The 22,757-nt window shown below is 46.8% G+C and overlaps 2 protein-coding genes across 3 annotated transcripts in view; one reads left to right on the forward strand and one right to left on the reverse strand.

The window, feature by feature from the left end:
* The first annotated feature begins 5,387 nt into the window (after window positions 1–5,387).
* The window catches only part of RBFOX1 (RNA binding fox-1 homolog 1), a 2,636,561-nt gene continuing 2,619,191 nt past the window's right edge, over window positions 5,388–22,757 (forward strand). Inside the window, exon 1 of one of the 2 annotated variants that reach the window (XM_039490574.1) lies at window positions 5,388–5,507. The gene's annotated coding sequence lies outside the window, so the exon portion shown is untranslated. The remainder of the gene's footprint in view (window positions 5,508–22,757) is intronic. The other variant, XM_039490577.1, reaches the window with a different exon arrangement.
* Window positions 18,499–22,757, reverse strand: part of LOC120373447 (ectonucleotide pyrophosphatase/phosphodiesterase family member 7-like) — a 44,749-nt gene continuing 40,490 nt past the window's right edge. Inside the window, exons 4-5 of the mRNA XM_039491850.1 lie at window positions 19,998–20,335; window positions 18,499–18,553 (exon numbers count right to left, since the gene is read on the reverse strand). Of these exons, the coding sequence (XP_039347784.1) occupies window positions 18,499–18,553; window positions 19,998–20,335 (393 nt within the window). The remainder of the gene's footprint in view (window positions 18,554–19,997; window positions 20,336–22,757) is intronic.

Here is a 22,757-nt window from a genome sequence, read left to right on the forward strand (position 1 = left end):
CATGTGAATAGTCTTGTTGAAGTCAATTGGAATACTCCCATGCACAGGGGCGGCTCTAGACCCCAGCGCGCCAAGCAGGCGCTTGGGCGGCGTTCCGGGGGGGCATTTGGCGGTTTGAGCTCCCGCCGCCATGCCAGCGGCAGGTCCACCGGGAGAGCAACGGACCTGCCTGGCATGCATGACGGCGGGCGCCGCGGTCCCCCCGCCCGCTGGCTCTGGCAGCTCTGCGCAGCAGGTCGCGCGCGCCCCGCGCCCCGACGCCCGGCCCGCCGGGCGGCCGGCGCGCGGAGAGGAGGAGAGCCGGACCGAGGGCGGGACGGGACCGCGGAAGGGCGGCGGCGCGGCGCAGCGCTGCTTTTCTTGCAGCCCTCCTTCTGCCCCTGCCCATGCATAAAGTTATGTATGTACTTCAGTGTTTGCAGGATCAGAGCCTAAGTCATTTTCACATTGTCTAAGATGGAACTGTTTTGTGGTACTGAATAGTTCTATTCCTGTTTCCTTCCTTTTTTCATTCTTATACATATCAATAAAAATCTGTCTTTCTGAGTTCTTTAATCAGTCTAATGCTCTTTTAATCATCCTAGATATGTACATTTCATGCTTATTCTAAGCTACTATTTCTCTGAAATAATTATAATATTTTCCATATCCTTAATAATATTAAAAAGTGTGGATCTGTAGCCATAGCAAAAAGAATAGTGGGCTAGTAAATGAAAGCTAATGTGGCAAAAGGCGATACAGAAGAACAGGGCCGCCCAGAGGATTCTGGGGGCCCGGGGTCTTCGGCGGCGGGGGGCCCTTCCGTTCCGGGACCTGCCGCTGAAGTGCCCCAAAGACCCGCGGCGGGCCCCCCCGCCGCCGAATTACCTCCGAAGCGGGACCCGCCGCCGAAGCACAGCCCTGTCTTCGGCGGTAATTCGGCGGAGGGGGGCCCCCGCCGCGGGTCTTCGGGGCACTTCGGCGGCGGGTCCCGGAAGGGAAGGGCCCCCCGCCGCCGAATTACCGCCGAAGACCGGGCTGCACTCGGCGGCGGGTCCCGCTCCGTCTTCGGAGGTAATTCGCCAGCGGGGAGTCCTTCCGACCCGGAGCAGAAGGACTCCCCCGCCGGCGAAGACCGGGAGCAGAAGAAGCTCCTGCGCCCGGCCCCGCAAGAGTTTTCCGGGCCCCCCCCGGAGCGAGTGAGGGACCCCGCTCCAGGGGCCCCAAAAAACTCTGGTGGGGGCCCCTGTGGGGCTCGGGGCCTGGGGAAAATTGCCCCTCTTGCCCCCCCCCTCTGGGCGGCCCTGCAGAAGAATACACTCACAGTTTGATCATCGATAAATCCTTCCCATCATTTTTGTTTTCCTTTCCATAGGACATGCATCCAACGAAGTGGGTATTCACCCACGAAAGCTCATGCTCCAAAACGTCTGTTAGTCTATAAGGTGCCACAAGACTCTTTACTGCTTTCCATATGAGTTATTTCAAGCAGACATGCAGGGAGAGGGTGGTCTTGTGACCAAAGAACAAGCCTGTGCGTCAGGTGCCCTGATTACCTTTCCTATCTCTGACAGAGACTTGCTATGTGACATCAGGCAAGTCACATAATCGCTCCATGCCTCTGTTTTCTCAGCTGTAAAATGAGGATTCTATTTTGTTCAGATTCTTATAACACCCTCATCACAGCAGTATCTCTGAATGTTTTCCAGTAGTACTTTAAGCAGTATAACTAACATCTGTTCATGTGTGGACCGTTCAATCTCTCACCTTCTTCCCAGGGGGAAATAGTGTGTGCAGTGTAGTGTTTAGTTAGTGGATTTTTGAAAATATATTACACATTCATAGTTTATATTAGCAAAGGCAAGGTCAAAAAAGTATGTCTTGTACTTAGAGTGGAAGGTGGATGAGGTTTGGATAATAGTACCTACACAGAGGTGGGCTAACTTTTTGGCTGGAGGGCCACATCTCGGTATGGAAATTGTATGGAGGGTTGGCTTGGGCAGGGGATTGGGGCACACGGGATGAGGGCTCCAGCTGGGGATGCAGACTCTGGGGTGGGGCTGAGGATGAGGGTTTGGGGTGCAGGAGGGTGCTCTGGGCTGGGATGGAGGGGTTTGGAGGGCGGGAGGGGGCTCTTGGCTGGGGCAGGGGATTGGGTCGCATGAGAGGGTAAGGCTCTGGTTGGGGGTGCAGACTCTGGGGTGGGGCTGGGGATGAGGGGTTTGGGGTGAAGGAGGGTACTCTGGGCTGGGATCAAATGGTTTGGAGGGCGATCAGGGCTGGGGCAGGGTGTTGGGGGATGGGGGAGGCTCAGGGGTGCAGAATCCAGGCAGAGCTTACTTGAAGTGGCCTCTGGAAACAGCAGCCTGTCCCCCCTCTGGCTCACACACGGAGCTGGGGCCACGCCACTATGTGCACTACCCTGTCCTCAGGCACCGGCCCCACAGCTCCCATTGGCTGTGGTTCCTGGACAATGGGAGCTGCAGAGCCAGTTCTTGGGGTGGGGGCAGCATGCGGCACTCCCTAGCTGTCCCTGCTTCCAGGAGCCAGAGCGGGGAAAGCTCCCAACCTGCTCCCCGGTGAGAACTCAAGGGCCAGATTAAAAGGTCTGATGGGTTGGATGTGGCCCGCAGGCCATAGTTTGCCCACCCCTGACTTGCCTGTTAGGCTCAGTTCATTAATGTTTAGTGTTTTATTTTTAGTTTTTTATTTTTTAAATCCCTCGTTAAAACAAAAACTTCACAAAGGTTAGACAGCTGGTGTGCTGTGACTGCTGCCTGTCATGTCAACCAATATTGTCTCATTTTTAACTTGTGCTCCCCAATCTGTCTCCACCAGTTGTCTCTTCTCTGACTTGATTGTAAGCTATTTGGGGGCAGGGATCCTTTTTTTATTGTATTTGTACAGCGCCTAGCACAATGAGCCCCAGTATATGACAGGCTGCTAGGCACTACCACAGAGCAAATAATACTATGAAACCTACATGCAAACAGCTTGGCCGTCCATCCTAAACAAGTTTAAGTATGTAGCTTTATTCATGTGACTAGTCCCAGTGAAGATTTGAGTGGTGAGTTTTGTCCTAAGTTCTGCAAAAGGGAAAGACCTGGTCCATGGGCTTCCATTCCTTTCCATTGGCAAGAGTCAGTATCCTACAGCAGGGGTTCTCAATCTTTTTCTTTCTGAGCCCTCCCTCCCCCAACATGCTATAAAAATTCTACGGCCCACCTGTGGCACAACAAGTGGTTTTCTGCATATGAAAGCCAGGGCCTGCGTTAGGGAGTAGCAAGCAGGGCAGTTGCCTGGGGCCCCATGCTACAGTGGCCCCGGTGAAGCCAAACTGCTCAGGCTTTGGCTTCAGCCCCGGGTGGTGGGTCTCAAGGCCTCAGGCTTCAGCCCCATGCAGTGGGGCTTCAGCTTTCTGACCTGGCCCACGACGAGTGTCATGATGGCCCTGCTCGCAGCCCCCCAGGGGGCCCTGGACCCCTGGTTGAGAACCGCTGTCCTATAGCACACAGCTTGTCTGACAACTGTCTCAGGCAAGCAGCCAAAGAATACCAATGAGAATCTGGGAATCTGTTCTCCTTATTCTGAAACAGCTGAAATGTAATTTTTTTCTTTCTACCCAATGGAAAGATAGTAGCAATTTTATTCCGCATGCAGCACTAATAAATTTTTTGGCTTCCATCTAGGAGCATAAGGAGTTGAGAACAAATTCCTATCAGCCAAGTGATTTCCATTTGCACAAAACCTCCTCCTATCCAGGGTTATAACAGAGGCCCTTTTGGCCATTACTTTTTATTTTTAAAAAATGTAGCTTAATATTTAAAACTTCATTGGCTTTGGTGACTGTTCCCACCAAAAATTTGCTTGTTTTAGTTTTTCATATGAAGGGGAAAGAGGGTATCATCTGATAGTCAAGTACTGCTCTGGAGATCTTGAGATTTTTTTTGGTAATTTGTTTTATAGTCTGACATTGTACCAAATGTGTCTCTCAGCTTTACAATGTTATTTAGTAGAAAGATGGGTCTTTGTAGGTTTCTCTTTTCTCTGTATAAAAGTAATATTGCTCTAGAATGTAATTTTTAGGAGTGGGGCCCAGAATTTACAATGCTGGGTTAACTTTGCAATAAAAAGAGATATTTCCTCTTTATTTTATGTTTATAAAGATGTTTTTAGACTGGAGCTATTGGTGACTGGCATTTTATTAGCTTTCTGTTATTTCATAGCATTTTTAATTCCCTCTACAGAACTGAGCTGTTCTAAGCTTACCTCAGGGTCCCTCTAATGCAAACAAGTGAGTCTTTTAAGTAATCATCAATTTGCTCTTGACTAGCCAGTGGAGAGGACTAAAGTTTAGAAGATAATAAAAGCAAAGTCTCTGGGAGAGGGAGGCTGGAAAGCCTCAGCTCTCAGAGTACATCCAGGAAGTTTTATTTTTTCCCTTTCTGCCTTTTTCTTTTTAACATCAGTTTTGCCACCTCCAAGCCTCAAAAATCATAAGCCGGGTCTCAAAAATCAGAAGTTTTTTTTTTTAAACAGTAAACTTTTGGGAGAAGCGTAGTTACATATGCTTTCTGTTTTCTGAGCCTTTGGCTGTATTTGGATCAAGTTTTCAAACTTTCCTCTGCAGCCATGAAGAAACTTACTCTTCTTTAAAAATGAAAGGTCTGATTCTGACATAATCACTCGACCCCAGAAGCTGGGGCTTTAAAAAAATCAGGAGACACAGTAAAACCACAGGAGTTGGCAACGTTGTTATTCAGAGACAAAACAGACGGTACACACCTCCTTTCACCTCTCTGCGTTCATCCTTTTATTTCCTTTCCTTTTACAACATATCAGCTCTTTGCTGCTGTCTCCATCAAGAGCTGTCTTTTTCTAGACAGGTCTCAAAATGGAGGACTGGTCATTTATGAAAGGGGCTTCTACTTCAGGCAGGGTTATATAAATTGGATGGACTATAATTAGTTTTCCTATTTTATTTTATTTTAGTATTGTGGGAGCTCCCAAAGGTCCAAGACAGGAACATAGCCTCATGATACTTAGTGGTCATAGAATATCAGGGTTGGAAGGGAGCTCAGGAGGTCATCTAGTCCAACCCCCTGCTCAAAGCAGGACCAATCCCCAACTTTTCTATATATAGAAATATATAGGAAGACACAGTCCATACCCCAAAGAGCTTGCAATCTAATTGGAAACAGGTCATAGGTAGGTGTAACAAGCAATAGAGTGAAGGTGGAGAGGAAGGATGAGGGTAACAGTGATGAGATCATATGGTTTCTGTGATGAGGTGTACCACAGCTACTAAAGGTTTAAGAGCTAGGCTAGCTGCCGCCTCAGCTGTTGCTAATTGCTGGGATAAGAAAGCTGCAGATAGGACATACTGAGTAGTTGTTAGAGAGATTGAGAGCTACCAAGAGGAGGCTGCCCAGCAGCAGACTGGGGAGAAGCTGTGTCAGGAATTAGACTTCCACTGAGTGAAGACTGGAGGATAGAGTTCAGTGAAAGCTGCCTGTGGAGAGAGAGAGGTAGGAAGCAGTACAGAGAAGCAGCAAGGGATTGTAAGAAGCAGGTTCTAGCTGCTTAAATGCAGGGTCCCTGGGCTGGAACCCAGAGCAGTGGGCAGGTCTGGGTTCCCCACCATCCCCCAGCTGAGGGGATAGGAAAGCCTCCCTGAGGAAGAGTGGGCAAGGAATATAGAGCCTGGGCTGGGCCTAGTGACCTAATGCAGGCCCATTAGCCTTTGGGACTTTGTACTCTTATCCCTTCTGGAGTAGTAGTAAATTACCTGGCCAGAGAGCTGGAGTTGTGTAAAGAGGTTTACAGGCCAAGCAACTGTCTGGTGTGGCTAATTGAGATGGGGCTGCTGTCATGCCTGGCCATGAGGACATGCACTGGTCAGTAAGTGACTGTGGCAGTTACATAAGCTGTCCGAGGCTGCGTCTTCACTGTTCCCAGCTCACGTAGACATGATGGCGCTAGCTCAATGAAAATAGCAGTGTAGCTGCGGTAGCATAAGCAGCGGTGGCATAGGCTAGCTGCACTAAGTATGTACCTGCAGAATTCAGGTTGGTTTTACTTGGCATGGCTAACCTGTGTGACTGCTCTTTGCTGCCCAACACAATCATTTTTAATGTGCTAGGTTGGTGAGAGTTAGCGCAGGTATGTCTGCCCAAGCTGGGAATCCTATCCCATATTCATAGACTTTAAGGTCAGAAGGGACCATTATGATCATCTAGTCTGACCTCCTGCACAATGCAGGCCACAGAATCTCACCCATCCACTTAAATAACAAACCCCTAACCTATGTCTGAGTTATTGAAGTCCTCAAATTGTGGTTTGAAGACCTCAAGCTGCAGAGAAATCCTCCAGCAAGTGACCCCGTGCCCCATGCTGCAGAGAAAGCGAAAAACCTCCAGGGCCTCTGCCAATCTGCACTGGAGGAAAATTCCTTCCCGACCCCAAATATGGCGATCAGTTAAACCAGGGGTCTCAAACTCAAATGACCCCGAGGGCCGCATGAGGACTAGTGCATTGGCCCGAGGGCTGCATCACTGACACGCCCCCTTGCTGCCCCTGGCCCCACCCCCAATCCACCCCTTCCATGAGGCCCCGCCCCTGCCCTGTCTCTTCTCCACCTCCTCCCCTAAGCGCGTGGCTCCCCGCTCCTCCCCTCTCCCTCCTGGAAAGTGCTAAGCGCCACCAACAGCTGTTTGGTGGCTTGGTGGCGGGTCCCGGAACAGAAGGGGCCCCCCATCGCCGAAGACCGGGCTGCGCTTCGGCGGCGGCAGGTCCCTCTTTTCCACACCCCGGCCGGTCCCGCTTCCCACCCCGGCCCCGGCCGGTCCAGCTTCCCTCCCCACCCCGGCCCGGCCCGGCGGGTCTCACTTCCTTCCCCACCCCGGCCCGGCCCGGTGGGTCTCGCTTCCCTTCCCGGCCCGGCCCGGCCCGCCCGCGGGTCTCGCTTCCCTTCCCCACCGGCTCGGCCCGGCGGGTCTCGCTTCCCGCCCGGCGGGTCTCGCTTCCTTCCCCAGGGCCCGGCCCCGGCCCCGGCGGGTCCCGCTTCCCACCCAGGCCCCGGCCCGGCCCCGGTGGCTCCCGCTTCCCCCCCCCCCTTACCCGAGCGCGTCTCTGGCGAGGCCTGAGCTTCGTCCCGCTCAGAGCCGCGTGGTGAGGGGGCGGGGCTGGGAGCTCCACGCCGAGCGCAGCACTCAGCCCAGAGCTCCCAGCCCCACCCCCTCCCCACACGGCTCGGATCGGGGCGGGGCTCAGGCGCTCGGACGGAGACTCGGCGCTCTATGCGCCGAGGCTCCAGGAGAGGGGCGGAGGCGGGAGCCTCCGCTTTTCTCTTGGGGGCCCCTGCGGAGCCCGGGGCAAATTGCCCCCTTTGCCCCCCCCTCTGGGCGGCCCTGGGGAGCTCCGCGGGCCGCAGGGAAGAGCTCCGCGGGCCGCATGTTTGAGACCCCTGAGTTAAACCCTGAGCATGTGGGCAAGACTCACCAGCCAGCACCCAGGAAAGAATTCTCTGTAGTAACTCAGATCCCAACCCATCTAACATCCCATCACAGACCACTGGGCATACTTACCTGCTGATAACCAATGATTAATTGCTAAATTAATTGCCAAAATTAGGCTATCCCATCATACCATCCCCTCCATAAACTTATCAAGCTTAGTCTTAAAGCCAGATATGTCTTTTGCTCACACTACTCCCCTTGGAAGGCTGTTCCAGAACTTCACTCCTCTAATGGTTAGAAACTTTCATCTAATTTCAAGTCTAAACTTCCCAGTGTCCAGTTTATATTCATTTGTTCTTGTGTCCACATTGGTACTAAGCTTAAATAATTCCTCTCCCTCTCTGATATTAATCCCTCTGATATATTTATAAAGAGCAATTGTATCTCCCCTCAACCTTCTTTTGGTTAGGCTAAACAAGCCAAGCTCTTTGAGTCTCCTTTCAATAAGATAGGTTTTCCATTCCTCGGATCATCCTAGTAGCCCATCTCTGAACCTGTTCCAGTTTGAATTAATCCCTGAATCCTCTGGGCGCCCTGCTGCCAGAGAGTGGTGGCTGCTGGCCTGGCACCCAGTTCTGAAGGCAGCAGCACAAAAGTAAGGATGGCAATACCACACCATGCCATTGTTACTTCTGCATGACTGTTGGCAACAGTGCTGCCTTCAGAGCTGGGCGCCTGGCCAGCAGCCACCACTCTCTGACCACCCAGCTCTGAAGGCAACACAGAAGTAAGGGTGGCAATACTGTGACCCCCCCTACAATAACCTTGTGACTCCTCCACCTCCTCTTTTTGGGTTAGGACCCCCAGTTTGGGGAAATGCTGGTCTCCCCTGTGAAATCTGTATAATATAGGGTAAAAGTACACAAAAGACCAGATTTCACAGGGAGAGATCAGATTTCATGGTCCATGACGTGTTTTTCACGGCTGTGAATTTGGTAAGGCCCTACTGATAGTATGTACAAAGCCAAAGTGTGCAACCTGATTGTGTGGTTAATTCAATAGGTGTTTTCTTATATAACAGCATTCTGTTTGCTGCTGTGCTACTCAACCTCCCTGTCACACCTAGCTGAGTTCTCGTTAGCATCCCAGCAGAAGTTGGTCTTGAGAAAGGATTTAAAGGAGGAGAGAGTAGTGGCCATGGGGATTGCCTCAGAGAGGAGGCAGCATGAACGAATGTGCTGAAGTATTGTGGGAGAAGCAGACAAATGGGCATTCAAGGGGGCATCGCTGGTGAAGCAGAGCAGCAATGGGCAGGGGTGATGTGCATAGGGATAAAATGATAAGTATGGAGGGACAGAGTTCTGAAGGGCCTTAAAGGAAAGGACAAAAAACTTAAATTTGGGTCTGTTTATATATGTCAACTCATTGAGCTGTCAATCTGGTTTAGTTCTGGAGCAGCTGTAGAGACCCAGAATACTTGCATGAGGCTAGTCAAAGACTTGTCTTCATCCATCTACACATATACTATCTATGTTTACCGTAATGTTCTATCAGTTGTATTATTCACTTATACTTGCTGTTTAAAGTCACTTTTTTCATATATAAAACTCATCTGAGCACTATACATTGCGCTCTGGATGATGATGGAAATTGTCCTGTTCTTTACCACCTCCTGTCTTCCATCACACAAGACACTGGGACACCCCTTACCTGTGCCTTGTGAATACCTGCCATCTTTCTAATGCAGTTTCCTGTCTCTCTTGGAGCAGGTTTTTGTCAGCTTTGTTTCCTTTCTTGAGAAAAGAACTTGTAGAGAATCTGAGTGAGTGAATGGTACATTCTGTTACAATGATATTCTTTAAAAAAAATAACAAGAAGTAGCACCTGGAATCTCCTACTTGAATGCCATAGGACCTGTTTGGCACACAGGCAGTGAAAGATTCTCTGTGCATAGAAAAAAGATTCCAAGTGAAGTATTTGAGATCTATTTCAGAGAAACAGATCTTTATGCTAGGCACTTTCACAGGCTCCTGTTTTTAGCACCCTTCATGTGGCTAGTACTAAGAGTGACACTGTTAATAGATAACCAGTCCCCTCATTAGTGATTCAAATGTACCCACTTCTGAGGTAAAATATGAGTATAGTTTAAACAATACACAGCAACACTGCATGCTAGTGTAGGACAGGAAGTGAAGAAGAAAATTTGCAGAGGGAACTTTAGTAGACAAGATGTAATAACTCAGTTGAAATTTGTTCAGCATATTACCTTTTGGTATGGCTACAAAATGCCCTGGGATATCAGTGGGTTGACATCAAAACTGAAAGATGGCACCTCATACTACACAGTGACTGTAATATGGCTGAAGTATTTAGTTCAGCAAAAATTACTGACTCACCATCACACCTTCCTGTATAACCCTGGATTTTTTTTTGGAGAGGCCTCAGAGTGTTTATCAAACCCAGCATTGCTTGTTTTATGACACATAATGGGATGGTAGCCCAAGGAGGCATGACTGTAGGGCTGTTGAATGTTTTTGTTCAAATTTATATTGTACAGCTATAAACATTTCAGCAGTGATGTTTAGATAAATAGAGAACACCCAATTGAATCTAGGTACTCTAATAAACCTGTTGGCAAACTTGGAGGAGAGAGAGAGGATAAATGGTCCAGTGGCCTTCTGGGGTTGATACATTCATGTCATGAGGGTGTTAATATTGAAGCCAACCACTTGTGGTCAATTGACCATCTCATTAGTTGTCCTTAGAACGGAAACAGTCAAAATGCTGCTAGGTGAAAATGACCAATGTAACCTTGCAACAGAGTATACTGCGTGTCGACGGCAAATGTAAAACTGGTGCATGGAATGTCTGAACATTGTCCAAAACAGCTAAGCCAAGGCCTGAAATTGTGGCCATTATGTAGCTTTAGTTCATGCTTAATTTGCAGATATCTTTTGGGAGGAAAAAGGAGAGAGAAGGCAAAAAGGGCTGTCTAGTCTAAGGATGCAGACCAAATACAGGATTCACAAGATCATACTAACTAGGGGTATTCAGGATTTTGTTTTTCAAAGATCTGTAACTCTCTAGTGCTTTCAAGAGTAAAAGTGACTAGTTAAGGAGTTCCTTTGCTAAGCCTGTATTCCTTATTTGCGTGCCATGTTGTCCGTGAAAGGACAGTAGCTGAGATTTTCCACAGCACAGTGAAGCACTGAGGGAATATAAATAAGCAAATAAGGGGGCTTGAGAGGGCTAAGGCACTAATTCTGGAGTTTAAGATGTCTGCGGAGCCCCACGTCCTAAGGAAGGGTGGCAGACATGAGATCAGCACCTCGGAGTGTGCCTTAGAAACCCAGAGCTAAGAACAATGACCTGACTCTGCCCAGAACTGGTTAGTTTAGGAGCATATGGGATCCAGCGTTTGGGGCCACTCCCAATGGACTGTCCAGAGTGGGGGACAAGCCTTGTAACAAAAGTGGCAACATACACACACACTTTCATTGTACAGCTTTTTGTTGCACATGCTGATGCTCTCTTGTTTGTGAAATGATACTATGTTACTATCCTCGCTGTTTTGAGACCAAGGGTTTTTTTTTTAGGACCTGTATTGTAATGTATCTAGCCAAAAGTTTTAAAAAAACAAAACATGTAAAATGATCATTTAATCTAGCTTTCTGCCAGTTTCTGGTAGCAGACATGCAGCAAATAGAACCAGAAAGAACAAGATGGAGACTTGTTTTTTCAAATACTATGTGTCTTCTCTCAAAATGAAAATGGTTCACAACATTGTTGATGATGAAGGTGGGTTCTTCATCACTTTGCGATGATCCTTCTTTAGCCTGTAGGTGGGGTGAGAAAATACTTGTTAAATGGATTGGAAGCTTTTTTTCATTGTTACAATAAATACTGCAAAAAACATTTGGGGCAAAATTCTCCTCTCTAAGCTGTACCACGGGTCTGTGTTGCATATGATATACTCCTACTTACAGATCTCCCACTGCTGTCACCTGGAGCTAATATGTAATAGAGCAGAGGTGGGCAAACTATGGCCCGCAGGCCACATCTGGCCTGTGGGACTGTTCTGCCTGGCACTTGAGCTCCTGGCTTGGGAGGTTAGCCCCTGGCCCTTCTCCTGCTGTCCCCCTTCCCCTACAGCCTCTGCTCACCATACTGCCAGCACTCTGGGCAGCAGGGCTGCGAGCTCCTCCCGGGCAGCATGGCTGTGAGAGCCGCTGGCCTGCCCCGGTGCTCTAGACTGTGCGGCGGCATGTCTGGCTCTGGCCGGGCGGTGCTACTGCCAGTCCTGGTGCTCTGAGTGGCATGGTAAGTGGGCGGGGAGTGGGGGGGTTGGATAAGGGGCAGGGTATCCTGGGGGGCAGTCAGGGGACAGGGATCAGGAGGCAGTTGGATGAGGTGGAGGTTCGGGCATGGGGACAGGGAACCTGGGCGGGGGAGTTCCGGGGGGCAGTTAGGGGAAGGGGGTCCCAGGAGGGCACAGTCAGGGGACAAGGAGTGTGGGGGGTTGGGTGGGTCTGGAATTCTGAGGGGGGCAGTCAGGGGGTGGGAAGTAGAGGGGGGTGGGGGCTTCACTGTTTGGGGAGGCACAGCCTTCCCTATCCGGCCCTCCATACAGTTTCGGAACCCCGATGTGGCCCTCAAGCAAAAAAGTTTGCCCACCCCTGTAATAGAGGTATACACAGTGGTGTTAAGTTTTCATAGGCCATAAAATGCATACCTCCAGACTGAGACTTTCAAAGCAAACTAAGGAGATTTAGACATCCAACAATTCTCATTAATTTCAGTGGAAACCATTTAGGCTTTGCCTCTGTCTATAATGACCTATTTTTACTTCTGTTCTCTCTTCAATCTAAGTCTCCATAAGAGAGTTGTGTGTGTGTGTGTGTGTGCGCATCTCATCCATTACAGTCTGCAGCAACTCTGAGGACAATATGTCAGCTGAAATCTCCACACAGGGATTGTTCTTAGAAAGGTAAAGGTGTGGCATGCAGAAAATGAGACGCATAATTACACATCATACAAACAAATCTCAATAAGTGGCCCTTTACTAATCTGGGCACTTTTCCACTTGCACCAAAAAAGGGTCATATCTTTCCTATTCTCAGCAAGTATGAATAGCAGATGTTGTGATGTCAACTATTACTAATACCTAGAACCAGCTTATGTGGCTGTTCATCCTGTCATCCTGGGTCGCTTCCATGAATGTAAAAAACTTACCCTTTACTTCTAATCTAGTTAAAGCACTGCTCTCACCATGACTACAGCTATCACAGGTGACTAAATTATGTTCATTTTGGAGGTTTAGAATCTCACAGTAGGTAAAATGTTTCTGAGGAGTCTGGTGGTTTCACATTTCACACTCGACAAAACCAGAGGAAAACATATGCTCAGACTAAAAAAGAAGCCTTGGCAACTGCATTTTGAGTGAGCACATTTCACCAGTGTTCTTACAGATCATTGCTGCTTATAACAGATTGCTCAAGCCATTTCTAGAGTCTTGTACCCAGAGACAGATGATATAGCTAACAAAACATCTGGTACGTTACTGTTAATTAGAAACTGAAAATGCTTTCTGTGTGTGTGGAGGGGAACCTATTTATTTCAAGTTATAGATGACATATATGCAAGATATATATATCTTTTGTATATTACACGTAACTGAGAATGGGTTTCCTTCATCCAAACATTTTGAGCTCAATACCTTAAGCACAGAAAAAATGAATTGAGATGTTTCCTATACGTGCACAGTCCAACTTTCAAATGCAGGAAAGTAGGAATAGGCCTATTGGCTCAAAGAGACACCCTATCTAGCTCAGTGGTTTTCTTTGAGAATGGCCAGTAGAAGATACTTCAGAGAAAGATGCAAGGCCCCTTTTAAGGAACAAGTATGGAATAATCTGTCCATAGGGAAATTTCTCCCTAATTCTAGGTGGTTATTCCCTGAAGATGTCTTATTAGACATTTGTGTGAATAATATTCTTTTGAATCCTGCAAAGTATGTAACTTTAATGGTATCTCACAGCAGTGAGTTCCACGGGTTATTTTATGCATAGGTAAAAATGGTATTTCTTTTCATCTGTTTTAATTCTGGTGCTGTTCTAAATTTCATAAGCCATTCCCTTGTTCTAATATTATAGGAAAAGGTCAACAGGGTCTCCCAATCTCTCTTTTCTATACTGCTCATTATTTTAGATTTCTCTATCTTGTTACTTTTTGTAGGCATCAGTGTTACTGCAATACACATAGCAATATGTCAGGTTCAACTTTTACAACAGACTTATTCTGAGGTGAATTGTTACCTGAACTTGATGTTTAAAAAAAAAAATTCTGCATGTCACTGAACTGGTTAAGAGTAAATTTCAGTTTACATTTCACAAAAACCTGGGTGTGTAGAGGACAGAAGGCAGCAGAAGCAGTGCTTCCTGCATATGTGCATTAACAGGAGTATATATTACGAGTTATATTCTCATATATTGCAAGCACTTTTTTTGTTGTTGTGTTTTATCTTGAGCTGAGATCTTTCTAAACCATTGGTCCCCAATGTGGTGCCCACGGGCGCCATGGCGCCCGCGGGGGCATCTTAATGCGCCTGCGTCCTGGACCCCGGGAGAGCACCCGCCGAAATGCCGCCGAATTTCAGCGGCATTTCGGCGGGGACACCTCTCGATGATGCCGCTTGCCATCGACAAGCAACCTCATCGAGAGGCGTCGCTGCCGAAATGCTGCCGAAATTCGGCAGCATTTTGGCGGGTGCTCCACCGCCGCAGTGGTTCTTCGTCTGGTGCCCGCCAGACAAAAAGGTTGGGGACCACTTTTCTAAACAATGAAGATGTTAAACCTTCCCTGCTCCCATCCTTCCCCCATGGGGGGAAGGGTGGAGGGAAGGAGGATTTTCACAGTGTAACTTTATTTAACATTTATTTAAAGTTCCAGCTCTAATTTTTTACATAACTTTATGGGTACACCGATGGCACTACTGTGGTGCTGTTGCTGATTGTTTAAGAGTAAAAGATGAGACAGGTTGCCCTTGTAGCCAAAATATTTGGCATGGTCCTTTTTGTTTGGATTGTGAGGACCAGGGACATGGCCCCCTGGGAGGCAATGGGACTCTTTCTGTTGACTGCAGTGGGTGCTGGATCAGGAACATAATGCTGACATGTAGTGCTGTCTAGTTTAGCATTCCATATGTGTGGAACTGATTAACATGGCTGAAGAGGATGCTGGAAATGTGGAGAAGGAGATGATTGCTGGTAGCATAGGAAAGGAACCAGATGTCGCTGTTCTCTTTCCTGTTTAAATCTATTTTATATGTGTTTCCTGCAATTTTTTTCCATGAAATTGTTATTGTGCTAAGTGCTATCTCATTCTGATGAAGGGGTTGGGTGTGATCCACAACTGCTAAGCTAATTGACCCACAACACCATCGGCATGGCTTTTGAAATGGGCTCCTCTCACTGAGGCGCTTGCTTTGACAATCTGTCTTCCTGGTGGTAGTGTGCTGTCCAGAAAAAACACTTAAGTATATCAATTGTCCAGATTTCATCTCCTAGCCTCTCTATCTTTGACTCCAGTAGGTTTGGATTTGTGCTGCTGCACAAGAATAATACTTATAAAACCAAGACAATAAGAACTGCTGTACTGGGTCAGACCCCCTGGTCCATCTAGCCCAGCATCCTGTATTCCCACAGCAGTCAGCGCCAAATACTTCAGAGGGAGTGAATAGATCAGGCAATCCATCGAGTGATCTATCCCCTTTCATCCACTCCCGGCTTCTGGCAAACAGAGGCTAGAGCAGGGGTAGGCAACCTATGGCACACGTTCCAAAGGCGGCACGCAAGCTGATTTTCAGTGGCACTCACACTGCCCGGGTCCTGACCACCGGTCTGGGGGGCTCTGCATTTTAATTTAATTTTAAATGAAGCTTCTTAAACATTTTAAAAACCTTATTTACTTTACATACAACAATAGTTTAGTTATATATTATAGACTTATAGAAAGAGACCTTCTAGAAACATTAATGTATTACTGGCACGTGAAACCTTAAATTAGAGTGAATAAATGAAGATTCGGCACAGCACTGCTGAAAGGTTGCCAATCCCTGGGCTAGAGACACCCAGAGCATGGGGTTTCATCCCTTGGCTAATAGCCATTGATGGACCTGTCCTCTGTGAACGTATTTAAAACCCCTTTATAGTTTTGAGCTTCACAACATCCCCTGGCAACAAGTTCCACAGGTTGCTGTGCATTGTGTGAAGAAGTACTTCTTTTTGTTTTAAACCCGCTGCCTATTAATTTCATTGGGTGACTCGTGGCTCTTGTGTTATGAGAAGGAGTAAATACCACTTCCTTATTCACTTTTTCTACACCTGTCATGGTTTTATAGACCTTTCTCATATCCCACCTTAGTCATCTCTTTTCCAAGCTGAAAAGTCCCAGGCTTTTTAATTTCTTCTCCTACGGAATCTGTTCCATACCCCTAATCATTTTTGTTGCCCTTCTCTGTAGCTTTTTCAATTCTAATATCTTTTTTTGAGATGGCATGACCAGAAAGGCACACAGTATTCAAGGTGTGGGCATACCATGGACTTACACAGATGCATTATAATATTTTCTGTCTTATCTATCCCTTTTCTAATGGTTCCTAACATTCTGTTCGCTTTTTTGACTGCTGCTGCACACTGAGCAGATGTTTTCAGAGAACTATCCACAATGACTCCTAGATCTTTTTCTTGAGTGGTAACAGCTAATTTAGACCCCACCATTTTGTGTGTATACTTGGGATTATGTTTTCAATATGCATCACTTTGCATTTATCAACATTGAATTCCATCTGGTATTCTGTTGCCCACTCACCCAGTTTTGTGAGATCCCTTTGTAACTCTTTGCAGTCTGCTTTGGACTTACCTATCTTGAGTAACTTTGTATGGACTGTGAACTTAGTCAGCTCCCCGTTCACCCCTTTTTTCCAGATCACTTATGAATGTATGGAACAGTGTTGTATGACAATTGCATGTTACCATCAAGATGTTGTGTCATCACCTTGTGATGCAGTATTATGCATGAGCCAACATCAGTATGAAGACACAGGGTCTGGGAAGACACTCACTATCATCAATGGATCAGACTCACAATGACAATGCTGCCATGCAGAGGCTGAAATAAATTTAAGACCATACGGATACGGATATGTCTACATTGCAAAGAAAAACTCATGGCATTAAGTCTCAGACCCTGACTTCATTGATGTGGGCTCACGGGGCTCAGGCTGCAGGGCTAAAAATAAGTGTAGATGTTCCCACTCAGGCTTGAGCCTGGGCTCTGAGACCCTCCCCTCTGTGCTGGGCTTCAGGACCTGAGCCCTAAGCTGAGGCCAGTCATCTCTGCTGCTATTTTTAGCCCCATGAGCCCCAGTCAGTTGACCTGAACTCTGAGACTCAGTGCTGTGGGTTTTTGTTTGCAGTGTAGACTTACCCTCAAGGGCCTGGTTTCCAGAGGTTATGAGCCTTTCCATTTCCCACCGACTTCGATTGGTGGTGTAAGAATTCAGCACACTGAAAATCCAGCCTGAATTGTCTTGCAATCCAAAGCTGGATGTGGAAAACACCTGTGAAATTTGAGGTTGTTACACCATTTGGAAGTGTGGGCAACTCTACCTCAGTGGGCCTGAGTGGACCCAGGTATTGTGACTTTCCAGCAGGCTCCAACATCATAAAGTTAAATGGGTACTTTTTGCTATTTACTTGCCCTGTATCAGACCCCTCCGTACTATAGTTAATGCTATTGCAGTCCCCTTTTAAATAACTAAAGAAATATAAAACAAAATTAAAACTTCTTGACATCTATATTGTCACAAGAAAAATGGTCCTCATAATTGCTGGCTGAGAGAATCCTAAATAATGAAGCATTCCATAGATGCATGCTGTTTACTAGAATGTTTCCATTGAATGTAATAATGCTCACATATATATTTCATCCAGAATAATCAATGTGAGTGTGAAATATGGCTAAATTATGACTGGAAAATGATTGAACCAATGTTTTATTGAGATTTCAAAGAGTGGAAATGCAATTTTTGGTGTCTTGTATATTTTAAAGGCGTGAATAAAACATGATTTGCAATGAACAACTTGGTGCCTCCTAAAATAAATCTCATATTTGCTGATTTTCTTTCTTCAAGTGCAACAACACTGCATTCCATTCCTCAGCACAGATAAATATTAATTAATCAGTAATGAAAGCTTAGGGATTTATGGCATAGTCTCTTATCAAACTAGAACAAGATAGACTATTATTGCTGTCATAAAGTAGCTTTGAGGAAAAAGGTTATAATATGGAAACTTAAGAGGGAAAGGATACAGAAGTTTCCTTTTTGCATTAGGTAACTTTTAAATGGAGGATTTTTTTTTTCTGGGTCTCAGTGTCAGACGATGTTCTATGGAAAGCTCATTATGACAATGCATTTTGCTGTCACTCCTCCAGAACGTGTGCAAAATAATCATCGGAACAGAAGGTGAATATCCAGTTAGAAAGTTGCCTTTAATTACAGTTGCATTTGCTGCTGTAGAACTCATACCCGTAAAGAGTCAAGTTCCGGTCTTATACCTCTAACTCTGGCCTCAATGGAGTTACTCCTGATTGCTGGGAGTGAGAGAGCGGAGAATCAGGCCCAAAGAGGGCAGACTGCTTTGTTTCATGGGGAGACAAATAGGGGCTTGTTTACACAGTCACATAATGTGCTTTACAAGGGTGTAATTTCTATAACTTATTACATGTTAATTGGTCCCTGTAGACCCCGCTGGTGCACACTAAAGGTTCCCTAGTGTGCCTTAACAAAGTGCTGTTTCAAACAGCACTGCATTACAGAGCACTAGCAGGGGCTACACAGATGAATTAGTGCACAAAATATTAGTGTGCTTCAGTTATGAACCCTGAGGGTGGGAGGTGACTTACCCTAATGTGTAGACAAGCCCCAAGACAGTAGAGCCTGATTCTCGACTGTCTTGCACTTTGTGTAGCCATTTCACCTGTGTGAAGTTGGTATAAAATGCTACTGAATCAGAACAGTAGCATTACGTTCCAGCTTCACATAAGTGTAAATGGGTCTACAAGGTGCAAGACACGGAGAGTCAGGTCTATTGCATGGCACCAGGGGCGGCTCCAGGCCCCAGCATGCCAAGCGCGTGCTTGGGGCGGCATGCCGCGGAGGGCGCTCTGCCGGGCGCCGGGAGGGCAGCAGGCGGCTTCGGTGGACCTCCCGCAGGTGTGCCTGAGGAGGGTCTGCTGGTCCCGCAGCTTCAGTGGACCTCCCGCAGGTGTGCCTGAGGAGGGTCTGCTGGTCCCGCGGCTTCAGTGGAGCTGCGGGACCAGCGGACCCTCCGCAGGCACGCCTGCGGGAGGTCCACCGAAGCCATGGGACCGGCGACCGGCAGAGCGTCCCCCCGCAGCATGCCGCCGTGCTTGGGGCGGCGAAATGTCTAGAGCTGCCCCTGCATGGCACCTGGCTCTGAGACTCAATGCTAAATGTTAAGGCCTGAGCTTCAGGCACAAGAGTACCTGGCTAATCTAGGTGTGTGAAGCACGGGTGTTGATAATGCTGCTCTGCCCTGATGTACCACCTTTCACACAGGCATCTTAAGAGTCATTGACGCCTAATAAATAAAGGTTCATGACATCCTCTTTATTACTGGTGCTGATGTGGGGGGAAGGCAGGGAAATCTGACTGGACTTTCAGAGCTCAGGGTAGGCTTGTAGGGCTTTCCCTATTTTTTGAGGACAAAGGATTGCCCAGTGGTCAGGGTGCTGACCTGAGACTTGGAGACCTGGATTCAATTCTTTGCTTCACCACCCACATCTTTCCTGTGTGACCTTGGGCAAGTCACCTGGTTGCTGTGAGCCTCAGTTTGCCATTTGCAAAATGGGGATAATACTTTCCTAACTTACAGGGGTGAATACCCTAGAGCAGGGTTTCTAAAACGTCATTGCACTGCAACCCCCCCCCACCCCTGTTTGACAACAAAAATTACTACACAACCCCCACAAGGAGGAACCAAAGCTTGAGCCCACCTAAGCCCCACCACCCTGGGTGAGGGGGCCAAAGTCAATGCCCCACCACCCAGGGCCGAAGTCCTCAGGCTTTGGATTCATCCTCAGGCGGTGGGGCTCAGGCTTCAGCTTCAGCCCCAGGCCCCAGAAAGTCTGTCAGTCCTGGTGACCCCATTAAAATGGGGAGTGGCTCACAGTTTGAGAACCGCTGCACTAGAGTCTAAAGGTGCTCAGATATATGATGCCCATTACTATACTGAGTACCTTGTATGGTAACTATTGGTAACCATTTTTACTGATGGGAATGCTGAGTGAAAAGTGTAATGGCCTATTCAGGGTCCCAGACTCAGTGTCAGCCCCAAGATTTATTTCTCCTTTTGTCTGTGTATGTACATGGGCCCAAGCATTGTAATATCTGAGCCCAAGACTCCTAATTCCCATCTCCCTCCTTCCACTGCTTTCCCTTGGTGTAACTATCCAAGCCCTAAAGAAAACTTTACTTACCCCTTCTTTCGTTGGATGGCAGTATAAGTCACCGATGAGAGGAATATTAGCACAAGCACTGCTGCTATGGCACTTAAAATTATTGCAGTAAGCAGGATGTTTGGCTCTGGCTGTGAAGTATCAATGAGCATTTTCTGTGTAAATTCTAGAGATCCATTATTGGGCTGTGGATTGATGCCCAGGAGTTTACACATCAGTGGATAAATGTGGATACTGTCAAAGGGCTCAGCTAAGTAATTCTCTTTGAAATCAGGACCAAAAGCTCTGAATATTGTTTTCATGTCCATATCCTCATTGTCAAATCCATGATCTCCTTTGTTAACGTATAATATAAACCTCTGGGGAAAAAACAACCAACAATCAGTTTTAGCTTTATCTAGGCCTTTCATCCCAAAGGCACTCTCAAATTTAACATTCCATACAGCAGTCATTTAGGCACGAGTCCTATCTGAAGATGCTTCTGCTTCTGGGGTGAAATCCAACTGCTATATAATAGCACACAGCAATACAAACAAACTTAAATGAGACAGTGAAGGAAAATACAGTATCCAGCTGAAACTGCAAGGGAATTGAGGGAGGTAGAAGGAAATTTCAGTAAGAAATGTGTGAAGGAAAGCATTAGGTTCAAGAATGTGCTTTTGTGTTCGCTAATTGATGCATTAGGTTGGCGTAACACTGAGCGTTGACAATTCCAGCTCATGTCTCTTTAGATTTTCCAGATATCACCCCAAAAGTACATCCACTTTCTTTGTTTGTTTTATTAAAATATGGAGCCAAAATGTTGTTGTAACTCTGATAATGGTCAATACACCTGATTCCCCTCTGGATGCTAAGGCCAGATTGTGCCTTGATTTATGCAGCAGGGCAAGGAAGCAAGGAGCACCTTATGCTTCCTTGCGCTGGTTATCCAGGTCATGGGAAGGACAGCTGTCTCAATGGGGCTGCTACATTGGCTTCCACCCAGCTGTGGGAGTGGGAAGAGCCTTTGCTTCTGCCCCCACAATGCACTGGCTTGCATAGCTATGCTGGCACAATGGGGGAAAATATGTTGTAGCAGGTATAGGCCTTCTCCAGGGGAAGTATCTGCACAGCTGGGGACCTGGGAGGTGGATTGTGACTCTGAAAGTCACAATCTGCTTCCTGAAGTGCTCCTGGAGCAACACAACAATGCTCTGCCTTCTGCTGGAGGCTCATGGGAAAGCCACAGACGAGCTAACTTGTTTTAATATTAGGGGACTGTGATAATGCAGGACATGTAATTGCCAAAAATAACAGTGGTGTGAGTATCATTCCACCAAAGCTTTGCACTCTGTTACTGGGTTTATGGCTTTAGCCTGATTCCATTTATCTTGATATGCAGAAAGGGTGACTTTCTAGAAAAATCTTAGGAAAAGGTGGTTTGCATTCTTAAAATACTTGCAGTGATCCATTGTAGAAAATAGGTATTGCTCCAAAAATTTTATAGTGCAATTTAACAGAACCATAATACACAAAGATAACAACAAATGTTAAATAGTCTAATCCAAATCTCCCATCTGATTTAAATTCTAACCATGAGCAGTCAACAAACCTTAGGAACTGCCTCACTGGCCACTGAACATCCCTGTTGCTTCATAAAGTAGCTGTAGGCTCATTATTTTGGCTCAGATTAAGCTGACCAAAACTTCTGAGGACAAAATTGGAAGTTATAGTGTAGACTATTGAGTGTTTGTCCACTTAGAGGACAAGCTCTATAGCTTTTTATCTCCCCCAAATCTGTCATGTAACTTTCAGTCCAACAGAAGGGAAAAAATACTCGTTATATCAATATGGGCAAATGGATACGCATAGAGGTATCCATGTGGGGAAGAGAATGATAGTGTTTTTGCACAGCGACTGAAGGAATCTCTATTTTAGCAACAGAGAAGAGCTGATCCCTTAGTATGTCTTTTTAGAGTCCGGGAGGGGATAGTACTTTCTAGAATTCTGAGGATGATTTTTCAAAGTCCAATGGAAACAAACTACTCACAATTATACAAAGTGGTAATCTGAGGCTCAGAGCCATTAAGCAGGTCTCCCAAGGTCTTTCACACAGCAAGCCAGTGGGGAAAAAAGAGAATAGAACGCGAGTTACCTGACTTCCACTGCCTTTGCTCTCCTCACTAGACTGCCCCATCACACCCACTATATAAACTGATCTAGTTTTCTAAATAAAAAAACTCACCCCCCCCAAACTAATTAACAAACAGGCGGTGGTTTGTCTGCTGTAATTGAAGTTAAGTTCCAATTTCCTTTTCAGTTGCCCATAACTTTCTCAAACACACTTCCATGTGTGTCCACAGTGAAAAGGAGAGCGAGTGAATCCCCAAACACATCATCATTAAAGTTCTACAGCGTCCCCTGCCTCTGAAAAGAGCAACTGCTGGGCTGAAGCTTAAAAAAAGTGGCTGAGTGTAAAAGGACAAGTGGGCTGGCAACCCCACAAGAATACACCAAGTCAGTAAGGCTTGCAGGGATAAGTGAACAGCAGCAGAAGATAGTTGGAAGGAGGAGCAGGGAGGAATAAATACACGAGGGGGAAAAGTCCATGGAAGAAAATGGCCTCACTTAAGGTACAGAGACCCAGTGCCAGCAGGCAGACAGGTTACCACTTGCTGCCATCATCCATGGGTGGAGGTAAGCAAGAGGGAATAAAGGTTTGAGTCTCTGTCAGGCACTCAGAGGAGTGACTGGAAACTCCGTAGAAGTTACTCCGTAAGAGACGGAAATGGTTCTGAGGAG

This window comes from Mauremys reevesii, linkage group 10, assembly GCF_016161935.1.
Source record: "Mauremys reevesii isolate NIE-2019 linkage group 10, ASM1616193v1, whole genome shotgun sequence".
NCBI classification, from domain to species: Eukaryota; Metazoa; Chordata; order Testudines; family Geoemydidae; genus Mauremys; species Mauremys reevesii.